Source organism: Uloborus diversus, chromosome 6 (assembly GCF_026930045.1).
Source record: "Uloborus diversus isolate 005 chromosome 6, Udiv.v.3.1, whole genome shotgun sequence".
Taxonomy (NCBI): Eukaryota; Metazoa; Arthropoda; class Arachnida; order Araneae; family Uloboridae; genus Uloborus; species Uloborus diversus.
Window position 1 is genome coordinate 134,844,352 of NC_072736.1, and position 16,464 is coordinate 134,860,815.

Sequence of the window (16,464 nt, forward strand, 5' to 3'; positions counted from 1 at the left end):
AGGTTAAATGGATTAGGAAGTTAAGAAACACAGATTTATTGGAGAATATTACTTGCCCCACATTTTTCACGGATAATTGATTTGGAAAAATATTTTAGATGCATATAATACGCTGGCCATGGACGGCACGTTATTTTTTTTTTCTTTTAAAGTAAAATGTGTTAAGATATTGATTTTCAAGGAAGTTTAGCAGATACATCAAAGATGCTTGATTATGCTTTAAATTTCTACTTTAAGTAAAACAAGACGTGGTTTTCAACTCCCTTTTGAATGGGGAAGTGATGTTATCTTTAAAATGTTTAAGATATTGTTATCTTTTCGTTAAACCAAGTATTGATTTAGTTAAATCACATAAGGTGTTTTCAAATACGGTTTAGCGGGGGGGGGGGGGATTCACGACCCTGCAATGGCGTTCCCCTTGTATCAACTTGTACGGCTATACAGGGTGTTTCGTTGTAACCTGCAAGACCTTTATTTCCGCAACCGTTAGTCCTAGATGTATACTTCCAATTGAAAAAAAAATGTTCAAAATCAGATGCAGAGTTATGATATTGAAAGTTTGTAGTGGATATAAAAATAAGTCAAACAATACTGTGTATAATTGTATATCAAAATTTTACTGTTAATACGGGCTTCAGGTCCCTTAACTTATATTTAGGAAAATAATTTCCATTTAAAAATGATCCCAACGCAAAAAGTTTGAAATTAATACGAACGATATTCACCGAGATATGGAACGCAGCGTTTTGTAACTTACGCCATTTTTTACTCTCCGTCAATTTTGAGGGAAAATATAGCTATTAACAAGTGTTAAAAATTATATGTGTGCATAGAGTATGGTTTTTCAAACTGTTCCTGGTTTTGTAGTGTGTTTTTGCGTATCACGGCATAACATTTGTATTTATTTTTGAATAGCGATGAAAAATATAAATACCTTGTTTTTCTTACTTTGTGACCAGTGATTCTTCTGAAAGGGAGATAAGTTCCAATCGCATCTTCTGTATGGCCCCTTAAAACTTTGAACTGAAACATCTACTTGAGTTTTGGTCACACAAATATTAAGTTTTTTTGCGTCAGTAATAGTTTTAAATGGAGATTATGTCTCGAGATATTAGTTAGGGGACCTAGGGCCCGTATAAAAAGTTTAATTTCGTGTTTTTTGACTCATTTTTATTTTTGCTTCCAACTTTCAATATCTTAACTCAGCATCTGATTTTAAACATTTTTGCAATTGGAAGTATGCATCTAGGACTAGCGGTTGCGAAAATAAAGGTCTTGCAGGTTAGAATGGAACACCTTGTATATCCACTATGCTTGTGTTAGTTATTTTAAGAAATTTGCAATTATGTAAGTTTTTAGTATGAGTTAAGGGACTAAACATATGTTTTTAGCAAACGAGTGTGATATGCTTTTGAGAACGATACTTTAATCAAACACTCATCCTTTAGGACACTTATTCCTCAAAAAGGAAGTTGCAAAAATCTGGCCTTATCCATTGAAGGCGATTAAATTGTAATAGTTAAAATATAATCCTTTAACTACTCACCGTCATTCTGTTCGTACAAGATAGCGAACATCTTCCAATTCTTTTCCTTTACATACGCTAGGTAGGCACTCCCCAGGGAACTTGGGGGTGGGTAAAGGTTGAGTGTGTGGGCTCGGGGCGGTATCCGATAGTCCCAGCGAGTTTGTATATGTGGTATTTGCAAAGCCCCACATGTTGACTGCACCGCACTGCTGGATTCCGTAGATTGAGGTCCAAAAATGGCAGCAACAGATTGGCTCAGTAAATCACACACTGTATAAAAAAAGAAAGAAACGTCAATGCAGCTGTACAGCAGTTAATATATGAAAAAAAAAAAAAAAAAAAAACTTGATCAATTTATTATTAAAACGGGAAATAGTAAAACCTGTCTACAACGATACTGTTGGGATCTAAAAAAATATCGTAATAGACAGGTTATCGTTATAGACAGTTTGATTATTCATGCTGACATTTTGCGGGGGGCAAAAAAAAATGTTGTTATAGACAGGTTATCGTTATAGGCAGTATCGTTATACACAGGTTTCACTGTAATACTTTTATGCCTTCCATGTCAAAAATAATTAGATGTTTAACCATTACAATTAAAACTAACGTTCCAATAAAATGTAATTACTTTAAAAAAAAAAAAAATCTTGATTCAAAAATTGCAGTTACATTTTCTTTGATAAATGCTACTTGGATAAAGTTAGCAAAATCCAACTATATATAAGCTGAGCTTTTTGAAGATACTTTTTTGTTGAAGCTTATTAATAATTATTTATAAATAATACCTTGTAACTTAGAAATGTCTTCAAATAATTTTAAACTACCCTTTTTAGTGTTTTTATGTCACACTGTTTTCATTTATAAACTCATTTGGAACTTAATCATCTTCAGAGAAATCAAAAAACTGATTTTTCTGAACAAGTATTTTTAATTAACCTTTTTATAAAGTGGTAAATGTATTCATTTTTTAAGCAAAATTCCAGGAGTAAAATTTCAATTTTGTCATCAACTATATTTTTTCTTTTTTTTTACTTCCATAATCCATAAATTCCACTCAATTTCAGAATGACCGTCATATATTTTTATAATTACTTTAAAAATCCATTATGGCTGACAGTTCTCTAAAAAGATGAAAAACAAATTCAGTTGTAGTGCACTGGAAAGAATTGATGTTTATTGTAACGTCTGCTATCATTAAATATAATCTCTTGTGTCTATACGTAGCACAATAAAACTTGTACTAAAGCAATCATTTACGGATGAACAACCGTCTCATATAAGTGAAGATTTTCCTGCACTATGCAGAAAGTAAAAGATAAATTCATCAATTGCAGTTACGTTTGCTTTGATAAATTGAAAACTTTGCAAAATACAAAATTATATAAGCTGAACTTTAAAAATAAACTTTTTTCTTACTAATTAGCTTGATTATTAGTAACGTAACCAGTCATCTATACGTAATATCTTGTAACTTAGATGTGTCTTTAAAATAATTTTAAATTACCCTTTTTAGTGTTTTCATGTCTCACCATTTTCATTTAAACGTATTTTGAACTTCTCCATCTTCTGAAAAATAAGAAAACTAATTTTTCAACACAAACATTTTTAGTTGATATTTTTCTGAAGTAATCAATGTATTCGTTTCTTAACAAATCTCTAAGAGTAAAATTTCAACTCTGCCATCATCTTTTTGTTTTCTCTTTTTTGCCTTCTAAATTTCCCTTCAATTTCAGAATGACCGTCATATATTTTTATAATTACTTTAAAAATCCATTAAAGCTGACAGTTCTCTAAAAAAAATGAAAAAATTCTCAGTTGTAATGTTCTGGAAAGAATTGATGTTTATTGCAACGTCTGCTATCATTAAAAATAATCTCTTGTGTCTAGACATAGCACAATAAAACTGGTTTTAAAGCAACCCTTTACTGATGAACAACCATCTCATATAAATGAGGATTTCCCTGCAGGATGCAGAAAGTGTCTTCCAAAAGTAATTTCTGTAAAATATATCCCACTCAAAGTCTGAAATTTTCCAACACTTCCCGTTTAATTATTGTTCTGCAAGACGAGTTTTCTTAAAGTAGGGTTATGCGGGTTAAAGTGAAATAGTTAAGATAACTTACCTATTTTTAAGTTAACTAATTGAAAATTTGTTTTGAAAGTTGCAGTACATAAAAAAAATGTATTTTGTAATAAAACTTGCATTGAAATATTATTTATTTTTGGTAGTAAATTTGTATCTTAAACAAAAAGATAAAAACAATTAAAATGCCATTTTTTTCTGTACGAGGAAAATTGAAAAATTAAATATTTTTCTAATTGCAGTTTATTTCTGATTATTAAAAATATTTTTCATTAAATGAATGAATAAATGAACGAATGAATAATTAAATAAGTAAATAATGAAGCAATAGATGAATACATAAATAAAAAAATAATTAAAGAGAAAAATTAAATGAGTGAATAAAATTGTAAACTAATCTTTATACAAAAAGGGCTAATCTCCGTCCGGATGTCCGGGATAAACTTCAAAACTACTGGACGGATTTTAACCATTTTTTCACCATAGATAGCTACGTAATCGGGGAACAACTTAGGCTATAATTTATTGCTAAAAAACTTAGTTTAAGAACGTCGTGATCGAAAATAGTAAATGTCATGTAATTTCCACAACAAATGATTAAAGATTAAACTCATTGTCTCGAAAATTCGTTGCGTAACAACAGGAACATTAAAAGTAATCGTAATGTAAATTTTGAATCAAGGCCTCTCTGGAGCAAGCATGACATTGCTTTCTTAGGAATTGCATCCACATCTTTATACATAAAGGGCTAATCTCTGTCCGTATGTCCGGGGTAAACTTCAAAACTACTGGAGGGATTTTAACCATTTTTTCACCATTAATAGCTACATAATCGGAGAACAACTTAGGCTATAATTTATTGCTAAAAAACTTAGTTTAAGAACGTCGTGATAGAAAATAGTAAATGTCATGTAATTTCCACATCAAATGATTAAAGATTAAACCCATTGTTTCGAAAATTCGTTGCCTAACAACAGCAACATTCAAAGTAATCATAATGTAAATTTTGAATCAAGGCTTCTCCGGAGCAAACATGAGTCTAAAGTCATTTAAACATTTGGAAACTAGCTTTTTGCACACTTAGGTAAACATAGTAGAGAGCATTTTTTCTTTTTTTTGTGTGTACTATTTAAGTAAATAAAGCGCACAGTGTTTTTTTAGTGATCTTTGTTTTTGTTAGATATATTTTGGAAATTCTGCAAATTTTTATATGCTTCACTTTGCGCTTTCGTTTCTAAATGAATACTCTTTCGTTCTTGATACTTATTGCCGTTTTACTTTTATGGGTAAGGATGAAGCTCAATTTTTAATGACGTCAAACCGGTGTGTTTTGAGTTCTTTCTGTTAAAATAGAAAACAAAAGAAAGTAGCGATTGTTTCTCACAATTATTACTGACCCAGGCAACGCCGGGTATTTTTGCTAGTAAGAAAATAAATGAATAAATGATAAAATATAAGTGAATTAATAGATTAAGGAATGTAATAGAATAAATACGTAAATGAAGTGAGCCATTTCACTTTGCCCCCATTCACTTTGCCCGGGGTACACTTGAAAAATCGTATTAAATATTCAAAATCAAAATATGCGTCATATCAACTAAATAAGTACTGCACTGAACATCAGTAGGTCTCAATTAACAGTTAAAATATAAGTTACAAAAAATTTATCACTTTATAATAGCACAAATTAGTTTTGATGAACCAAAAAATTTCACAATACGGGTATGATATTTTAAAAATGACTTTAAAACTGTTTTTATTTTTTATTTTTAGGGCAATTCATTTGTTGACTGGCATAGCTGTATGTTTGAGAACATAGTTAAAATGCTATTATATAGGTAGCGCTGCAATCGAAATAAATAAACAAATGCCTGTTCAGTAAGTTACCGCCCTATAGCCAGGGCTAAGGCAGAAATACCTGAAATACACCACCAGCTCAGTCATTTCCTGCTTTGTGCCTCACAGTCACGTATTAAAACTACAGATATAGAGCTAATTTACTTAAGAGCCCTTAGTGCAGCAGATAGCTTTTTTTTTATAGAAAAATTTTCATGAGTGCTTTTTAATCTCTGCTTTATGAATTACTTTATGATTGTTAAGTTTTTTGCTATCATTACTTCTTTAAACCAATAAAATATGCGTTATTAGATCTGATAGAACTATCAGGTAATAACTCAAAGCAGTTTTCAAAAATAGAAAGCTGGTGATCACTCGATTTGAAGATTGGGTATCGAATGGCTTTGTATTTGTACATTAAGGTTTAATTAGAAAAATAACTATCAGCTGAGTTTACTATTTTTTCTATATATTCTGTTTGATAAATTATAATTACATTTTTCTTTTCAAAACTTTATACGAAACATGACGCTCCTTAAAATGTGTAATATTGGCTGATCAATATATGCTGGCAATGTTTTAGTAACATTAAATATAATCTTTTAACACACGAATGCACAATATTCTCACTTAATAATTCTCATTTGTGTTTCGTTAGCTGCAATTAATTACGCAATGGGAACGAAGCATTCTCTTTACGTCCAAAATAAGGGCACATCTAATACATATTTTATCAATTTACCAAAAAAAAAAACTATTTAGCATCCAGCACGCAACTTCAGCAGCTAGCCCCTGGAATTTTAACGGCTAGAATTAAAATTATTTTTCGCAATCACAAATCGCATTCGGACCATACTCGTTGGGTTTGTTGTTCTACAAATGACTCTTATTCACACCGCCCACGAGTAGGGACAAGCTCTTAGAGCCGCGTGGACCACAGGATATGGACGCCACCACCTAGAAGGAGGGACATTCTCGTAGAGGCCCGTGGACCAGAGGAGTTTGCAATAAAAGCATAGAAAAACAAACTAAAAGGAACATCAACAACGGTTAAAAGGGAAAAAAAAGCAATCGCGATTGGAAAATAAATATATTAATAAGTGGCAAAAATAGGTTTTTCTTGTTTCTGTACTTAAGATTTTGTTCTTGTACCAAATTTAATTGACGTTCATAAAATTTGCAAAACATTAAGTTTTCATTTTATATTTAATGATTTTTTACATTTAATGTTATTTATTGTGCATGGAATTTAAAGACGTTTAAAATTTATTCGATAGTAAAAGCACACCATCGTAAAAGTACAATCTTATTCTAAGATTGAAAAAAAACCAGTTGCTTACGATTTTCTGAAAAACACGTTAACAAAGACATTTTTTAAATTGTTTTATGTGCTTAAAAAAAAAAAATTGTTTTTGATGCTACACAATATAGTTTTTGAGAATAAGACTTTATAAACTCAAACAACAATTTCTTAAGAATAGTACTATATTCACTTGTAGAGAAGATCAAAACGGGTTCTTTTAGTAACGGTTTAGGGATTTTGGAGTTAATGCAAATATTATGTTGGGAAATGTCCAAAAAAGAAGAATAGAGGGAATTGGAACTAAATGCTATTCATTATTCTTCACATAGTACCGAAGTTCTTTTTAAAACGTTCACCAAATATAAATTTATTGCGTGTATGTTTAATGAACTTGGTAATGGTACGACACAAGTTCTTTGGAATTTTGGAGCTAAAACAATAAAACAAATCAGATTTTAATTACTCAAACCAAAGTCGATTGGTCTTTTCATAAGATCATGTGGTTCAGTACTGCCGACAGTTTGAAGAATGCAAAAGCACCATTTAAGGCAAAGAGCAAAACTTTTATTACATGTTGCATCAACCTAACAGTTTGAGATAAGCCTGGCTATTGCAGTTGACCCCTATGAAGAATAAATGAGTGAACTTTTACTTCAACTATTCTACTCTTTTGGAGGGAATAAAAACGCAAGGGTTCATAGACTTGGGCTAAATGTTTCTGTTTGCCAAGTGGGATAAGAAACAACATAAATGAGTGAACACATTTCCTCTCAAGGGCAGTTAGTAACAAAGATCTTCGCGGGATCCCAACGAAAGTCTTAAAAAGAAACTCAAAAAAAAAAAAAAAAAAAGGGGGTATCTTAGTATTCCACCACAGTAGGGGGGGGGGTAATTAGAAATATTCACCAGAAATTAATTTTAAGTTGATATTTGTGATGAAAGGGATCAAATAAGAAAATAGAAATACTCCTGAAATGCGAAGAAATATATAAATTTATCAAGTCGCAATGGTTATCCAGGCTCAGTCACATCGAAAATAACTGATAATTGAGTAAAAAACCTTTTACAGTAAAAAAGAAAGAGTTCGCTAGATGATATCCCCAAAGACCTACAAATCATGAAGCTACCAATTAAGAATAGCGGCCGAAGACACAGTCGGCTGGAAGAATATTCTGGAGATATATATGAACATCCCATGTACTTTATATCCCATTATGCGGTAAAATAAAAAGAAGAAAAAAAAAACATGTCTGGCTAATATTAATGTATTGTATTTCAGAACTGCTCTTAAAGTTTGAAAAACATATGTGTACTATTTTCGTAAAAGATTTAATAAATTTTTTTAAAAGTTTCCTTCTAACATCTTACTCCAAAGGATAAACATTGAGGACGTCTTTTTGGAATTCGCACAAAACTAATGTTAGAAGTTCATTTATCCAGACAGAACAATACCTAGAAGACCATTTCCATTTTTTCGATCTTCTGGATATATTTTTTTCCAAGAAATATGATACAGAAGGATGAGATCAATGGACGAGATTTCTTTCAGATCTTCCACTGTGTGTTCCTCCTGATAAAGATTATCTTTCCAGCATTGAACTCCACTGATGGAAAAAAAAAACATCAGACAAAGAGCAGCATTTTCTATTTGGAGAAAATATGATCTTCAATATTTAAAAAAAATTAATGGGTTCATTGTCTTTTCTAGAATGGTCAAAGTATTGACTGAAAAGTTATCCATTCATTGATTTTTTGTGTTAAATATTTTTCTTCAAGAGATATATGGTAGATGTGTTTAATGACCTGAGTTGCTGTGGCAGTAATGTTTCTGCATCGGATATGCATTTAGATATAATAAAGGGAATTCAGTTGTGCTCTACAACCGGGAATTGTGGGAGGGAGTCTGATTTAAGACATCATAGAGGCAGAACATGCACTGAGTTTCATGAATTTGTGTTGTGTTTGACCTGTGATGTTTGTTGAGTACATTAGGGAAACATCTTTTGTGATTATTTACATAGGTACTTTGCTGTTATAAGTACAGCAACCTTTATAAAGATACTTGGTCGTTTGTATTTTTTATAAATTGCTGAAATTTTTTTTCATGGTTTCTTCTTCCGTTTTAAATTTACATTTTAATGGAACGTAAGTTGTTTTTTAATGGCTTGATATATTTATTTCACTGGTTATTATATATTCTAGTGGCACTTTCAATTCTATTTTGTTTCTCCATTTTTTAAGTTCTATAGTCGAATCCTAGCTAATGCAGCTTCAATTTTCACCCTCTTGTTCTACTTGGTGTCAGTGTTCATCTACTAACATAAAGTTCTTCAATCACTTTTCTACCTTGTCCAAGTCCAACCATCTTTCACACGGTCTACCTCTTCTCTTTTCTTTTGTTCTTTTAATGATTTTTTCTTCACTGGGTTTCCATCCCCACACCTAAAATATGGCCCATCCATCTTAGTTGAGGAGTAATATCTTATCTTACAGACTCAGTTTTCCGTAATTGCTCCAAAAAGTAGTCTTAAGAATTTTGTTTGACGGTCATCAGTTTAGCTTCATCTGTTTTATTCATCCTCCAACTCTTACTTCAATTTGATTATTAATTTATTTGGCAGGTTCTTTTACTGGATCTTTGCAAAGTATTTAATGACTTGATATTTTCCAGCGGAGCTACTTTATAGACCTTTGAAAAGTATTTTACGTCTTACTCTTTATTTAGAGGGATATTTTATTAGATCTTTGCCTATTTAATGCCTCACTTTTTAATTAGAGAGATATTTTACTTTTAAATGGTGTCTTTTATTTCTTTGGATTAGTCTTTTGCCTTTTAATCGAACTTCGAGTTTTGTGTAATTGTTGTTTTGTTTAAAAGCCCATTGAAAAGACAGACTATCGCCAAACAAGTAGTCTCTGCGTTAATTGGAACAAAGCTAACGTCATTAACTAAAATAAAAATTTGTCACAAAGATAAAAAATGGACAAGTGTAATAATTCCATTGGAAAAGTACTTCTTTAAATAAGAGAAAAAAATGAGCAAAGTTGATGAAAATTAGACATTTCTTTTAATTTATGGGTCAGTAAATTTGTTGGAGATTGCCCTGAAAGGATATAACGTTCCAATGGTTCAATTTTCACCCCTTACATGTTTAAAGATCGTTTTCACACTAAGAATAAGTCTAGCTCCGAAATATAACGACGAACTTGTAAATTTTATCTTGCATGTAAAACTTGCAGAAATGAACTATGGGTACCAATTACATATTAACAGATTTACTTGACAGAGTACAAACTCACATTGAGGGTTTTTCTTGTGATAAGTTTAATTTAGTTTGATGGTGTTTTACCTTTTTTCGAAGCGGTGAAACTGTCATGTCTTTCTACTCTTTCCACTATGACTTGCAGCCGAGTTGTTGGCAAGACGCTCGAATCTGCATTCACGTGATCTACGGCATAACGAAAAGCTAGCTCTAAGCCCTCATCCCCAGTTTCAAATAGACCACCTAGAATTAAAGGAACAATAAATATTTACACACTTGAATACATATGCAAATAATATACAAAAGCATATAGTTTTTACCCGCTATAAAAGATACCACACGAATAAAAAGCATACTGAGCCAATTTTTGGGCGCAAATATTATTTGCCTTCGTGCCCCGTTGACGAGATAGAAAGTCAGAAAGTCTGCCAAAAATTAAAAAAAAAGCTCCCATATTTAAGGACTTCGCGAGAAATTAGAATTACCACACGATTACACTGGTTGCATGTGGCAGGACATACATCTGCGAAACGCATGAAAGCGCATCCCGCTGAAACTTGCTAAATTTCTCAACTTTTCTTAAAACTTCAGCAGACTTTAAGATCTTTCGATAACGGGGACGTGAGAGCAAATAGTGTATGCGTCCAGAAACATGTTTTATTTATAAGCTCTTTCAATTTGCTTCCAATTATTTATTTATTTTTTTACACTATAGTATGTTTTCCTGGTAGGGCTACTTAGTTTTTAAAATCCGCTATAGAATTTCTCAGCCCTAACGAACTTAAAATAGATGAATATTAGAATAATTAACTAATGTACTAATCTAGACAATCTGAATCGGATGAAAGAAAAAGAAAAACTTCAAACGCGGTGTCCGATGAAATGCATGTTCTTAAATGCGTTTTTGTCACAAAACAATTTATGTAACACGCTTATAAACTCTTTTCAAAAGGGAAATCAAATTCATCTCATCAAAGGGAAAAAAACAAAAATTGAAAGCTGATAGTAATAGAAAATAATATATAGCTAATTTATTTACAAGGCTTGAGTTTAAGCATTTAAAATATATCAAATTCATTTACAATGCTACAAGTTTAGGCATTAAGATGACCATGATGTACAACACGTAATGCTTTTTTTTTTTTTTTTTGACTACAGCAGAAATCAACACAATGTAATAAAAGTATCACTTCCTGTAATCGTAACTGTTTTGTATGCGCCAAATGCTGTGGGTGTGCATCATTCTATATTTTTTAAAAACTACTCTGCCTATTCCACTTGTGAGACTAACCTGTAAATCATAACCCGTCCATTAATATCAGATTTACACTGTACAAAAACTGTCAAGTTTTTTTTTTTAATACTATAACCCTTTGCAAGATCTGCTTTTCCGAGAACCATCAAAAATATCCCTAGTTGTTTAAGAGGAAATGTACTTTGGGAAAAAAATAAGCATGTACGAAATTTATGTTTACATTTTGAGCAATTCACATAAATTATATTTTAATTCTTTAATCAAAGGCAAACAAAAAGAAAAATTGTGTTTCACAATCACGCGTTTGGGTACCACGAAGGATTTTTTAACTCATGAAGAAATATGAGATGTATGTTCCTTCAAAGTTCGAATTTATTTAATAAATTCTTGTTTGTAAATAATCAATTAATTATATTTTTAACTTATAAATTGAAATCAAAGATTTTTTTTCCCTATAATCGAAGACTTTTTTCTAATTGAGGAAGTGAGAAGCAAAGGGATGTAAATGGATATTTTCAAGTTTTGAGTAAAACGCGTTTAAAGATAACATCCTAGGTAGGCTCTCATTGAAATTTTTTTCTAAGTCATGCTGTGTAGCAGCAACTACCAGGGCTACTAGTACCATCTCTTGCCCCAAGACAGAGGAGAGGTTGATCTACCATGTATACTAGTTATCACCAAATTTTTAATTTTGCCACTTACATCCCTTTGCTTCTCACTGCCTCAATTGAGTACTAAAAATCAATTTCATTCATTACTTAATTATTTCTGAGTTGAATCAATAAAATTTTGGAAAATAGTTCTTACTTTGCATCGCTAATAAACCATGAATGGACACACATTATGAGTTTGCACAAAGTCGGACGAACCAAACTTCGCAAAACTTTACATAAATACTTGTTATCTAAGTCACCATTTAATATTTTTAGCCTACTGTCCCAGTAAAAGTCAGAGAAAGAAGAAAAAAGCATGAAAGAAGTCTTAATGCATCTTAAAAATATCCCAAAAAACAAAAAAAAAAAGGCAAAAATAAATAAAATAGTAAGATAATTATTGAAAAATTAAAATTAAGTAGGATATTGAGATGGGGAAAAATGTCTGTCGATCTCTCTGTCTGTCTGTCCCCCCTAATAACTTTTGAATGAATAGTCCGATTCGAAAAAACTTTTTTTTGTTCGAAAGATCTCGGCAAGGACACCTTATTTCCATATTTTACTTTTTGATTTGAACTATTTTTTGTTCAATTTTGATCAGTTCAAAAAAACCTTAACATTAGCGCCTACGGGGAAATTCAAGGCAATTCCGAACTGTGAGGCGAATTTACTTCAAACAAACTTTGTAGGAAAAAGATTTTGATGAAAAACTTGTATATAAAATATTTTTTTGATTTGAACAATTTTCCGTTCAATTTTGAACAGTTCAAATCATTTAACAATAGCGTCTACGGGGAAACTGAAAGTCAATGTAGATTCCGTACTTGAAGGCGGATCTTCAAACAAATTTTGTTGGAAATAACTCTTGACGCCTAACTCCAGACTTCTACTCCGAGAATTTAGGGGCACTTGATTCCGACTCCTGTGCCCGACAATTAATCGGACTCCGACTCTCCGACTTCGACTCTGACTTCGTAGTTTTTGCAAAATTTTATACACGGAGGACAAATGACTGACACCGATTCTTAAATATTCGACTCCGACTCCTTTATCTCAAAATGAGATTGACTCCGACTCTGACTCCGCAGCTATGGTTTTAACTGTGAAATAATTATTGTTGATATGACTTGTTTTTATTTTTACGCTAAAGTTTCAATTTAGGTACTCAGTTTTTGGCGAATAAACTCGAAGTCATTTATGTTTCTACATAAAGATATGCGCAGATGATTTTTTTTTTGACAAAGAAAAATTTCTTTAAGTTGACATTTTATTGTTTCTTTTTTTTGTTTGTTTTTGTTTTGGTAAGTGCATTAATTCATTTAAAAAAATGTTTTTGGCAACAAGGGAAAAAGAAACGATTTTTTTTGTTTGATATGATGTATTTATTTTAATGAGCTTATTAATTTTAATTATAATTTTTTCGTTTTGAAAGCTGTTAAAGATTTTTTTAATGGAAAAAAGTGTATTAGCTGCTTTGTTTAAAAGTTGCTGCTATTTTTTTTTTTTTTACGCATCTAATTTTTTTAGATGAGTGAGGAATATTTTATTCCTAGAAATCAGCTTAAAGTATTTTTAAAATATGTTTGAAAAAATTTGCGATTTGAGCTATTTTTGAGAATATTGATCAGGTTCTGGAAAGTAGTATGAGTATACGGGAAAGTAGGCTCGTCTAGTTCTAGACAGAACTTCTTGTTATAGTAAAAGGTTTTCCACTCTATAGCATAAAGATATAGGCTGAAAGGATGAACTTATGCCATTCATAGGCAAGTTCTATGATTCAAAAGAAAACATTGTTTCAAAGCTTTTCAATTGGTTGAGTGTGTTAAAATAGAAACAATGTTTCTCACTATTGGGGGGTAGTTAAATAAATAATTTAATTTCACCGTGAAGGGTATAAAGACGGCGAATACAGAACCCTCTGACAGCAGTCTCATCTTTTATCTTGACAGTCCTGTTTACAAGAAAGGCGCACTTTGTATTAGCTTCAAATTTTTATGCCTATGTAACATGCATTGCTTATAAGGAGCTACAAACACAAAGAAGAGGGGAAAATAGTTGGAAAGAATAGAAATAAAAACTCAAGTCATAAAACTATTTTTCTTTTCCATGTTAACATACATTAAATGTTTACGTGAAAAATGAGGAACATTTCTCACACTGTTTAAACTATCTTATTAGTAAGGAAGGAAAGATTCATATGATTTTACCGCTACAGACAGTGCGCATTAAAACTCACTGACAAACCAACATTTGTAAAGTATTTCTATTTTGTATTACAATTGCATTTTATCTTTTAGACGAAACGCTGATGAATATATTTAAGGCAATTAATTCTATTTGAAGGATAGGCACCGTATAAAAATATTAATTGCTTTTCGCAACTCCAATAAACTATAGGGGAGCTGCAGCCACTGTCTAATGGCGGACGAAAAAGGTAAAACAAACGCGTGCCGTAACTTATAACTTGCTTTGACGCTTAGAGAACGACAGTAATTTTTCATCGTGTTTGTGGAAAGCTTTCTTTTCATTTCTTCTGAAATTATATTGCACCATAAACTGTCTGAAGCCTGTAATTTACACCAAAGAAAACACGTGGAATGGAATGTTTTACCTTTTTCTTTAGTATTGTTAATCACCGTAAGGTGTATTGTAGCGTATTTGAGCTCTGGAGTTGCGAATAACTGACTGAAAAACTGATATAATCAAATAAGTGATAAATACCCATTATGTATTTTAATTTGTAAGATTTTTATCGACGTAGGGAATGGCGTAATTTAGTAACTCAGCGAGACTACAAATGATGGATTTGATTCCAAATATCATTTTTTCAAAACTACTGCTCAAAGTTACAATGAATTATACCATAAATTTAAAGAGAAATATACCACGTTTTACCCCCATAAAGTTCAGATACCCAAATGTGTTATGTATGAGCACATTGTACGAGATGTTCAATTACAAACAGTAACTGGTTACTGCTTTTTGTTAAAAATATCGCCTGCTGCGCTTTGAATTTAATTTTGCATTTATGATCGTCAGCCATTTATAAAATTCTACTTAATATCTTTTTATCTTTATCGTTGGCGCTTTATATTTGTTTTTTGTAATGGCAACAGAAAAAGAAATGTTACAGAACAGTTTAGTTATTGTGATTTAATGGGATCGTTTCCGAAATTTCAAAAGTATTTTTTCTGAAAGAGCATGCTTAAAAACATAGGATCTGACCATTTTTTAAATAATTTGTTTAAGTTTAATATTTTTAAAAAATTACTTAAATCGGTGAGCTTTCATTGTTTACATTTCTTGGCGATGACATCACAAATGATGAAATGCCATTCTGTGTTGCCACTCACAGAGCTAAATATTTAATTCGCATCTTTACTCACGTGTATTGGCAACGATATGGTTGATAGCAAACGTAGAGTGCAATTTTAATTCGCTGCTTGATTATCATAACGTGGAAACGTAGTAGAAAGATGCGCCAAAAAACATCATTTGTGACGTCATAAAGACCACCCCTTGTTTGAAAAATCGTACATTTAAAAAAATTAATTTAAAAAAAACTGCTGGGAAAATGAAAGTATTTTCTGGGCCCATGTCCTTTTTCTTTCTTTTTTTTTTTTCGCTCATTCTGTCCATTTCAATGACTAAAAGTAATACTTTTGACTGAAGGAAACCACCCCATTGTGAATGTTGTTTTTTTCTTGCCTTCGTCGGCGGAGAACATTATTTGTATTAAATATCTTCTTTTATTTAAACTACCAATTGGATGTATTTATTGACGTCTAGAATCATTTATTTATGGAATTTCTTAAAGTGAAAAGGAAAGAAGGACAGTATCTGTTAAGGTCTTTTGTTACACAAAATCTAATATTTAATCCAGTTAATTCCACACATTTTGGCAAATCACACAGTCAACAGTTCGCAACCTTGCCAAAATGCGCTGTTTTAGTGTTTGCAGTATTTTTGGCATCGGGGATTGATTGACAGTCTTTGAAGTAACCCCATTAAAAAATCACCTGACACGCGAACTGGATTATAGATCAGACATTTGTCATGTAACAAAAGGCTCTCACGTCGAACATTTGCAACTAAAAAAACCTTAGAGCAGGAACTAGTGAATGGAGATAGAAAGCCCAATCATTGGCTTTGCTTTAAAATCTATCACTTGACTTGGGGTCTTAGCTTCACGAATTAAAATCTTTTCTCCCTCCATTTTGTCTCGTCTCAATGGTAAATCATTTTGCTTACAGTATACATAAACACTTTCCTCCTAATAATCTTAGTGAAACAAATCAATATGTATGGAATAACAATATGCGTAGAATAACATTCATATAATTGTTAAATCAAAACTTGTATGATAATACATACACTTCAACACAAAAGGAATATAATACGAATGCGACAAGAACTTAATGCTTGACTTCGTCCATATTAAATGACAAAGCCCTGCATTCTGGAGATACATTAGATGAATTCTAACTTCGAAATCCTTAACGTCCTTGAGTTAGCGCGTGATAACATAAGCATAGTATAT

At 31.5% G+C, this 16,464-nt stretch overlaps 1 protein-coding gene across 1 annotated transcript in view; it reads right to left on the reverse strand.

Moving 5' to 3' along the window:
• LOC129224995 (glutamate receptor ionotropic, kainate 2-like) overlaps positions 1 to 14,649 on the reverse strand; it is a 78,900-nt gene extending 64,251 nt beyond the window's left edge. The window contains exons 1-3 of the mRNA XM_054859543.1: positions 14,646 to 14,649; positions 10,104 to 10,259; positions 1,547 to 1,798 (exon numbers count right to left, since the gene is read on the reverse strand). Coding sequence (XP_054715518.1) covers positions 1,547 to 1,798; positions 10,104 to 10,259; positions 14,646 to 14,649 — 412 coding nt within the window. The remainder of the gene's footprint in view (positions 1 to 1,546; positions 1,799 to 10,103; positions 10,260 to 14,645) is intronic.
• Positions 14,650 to 16,464: the final 1,815 nt, after the last annotated feature.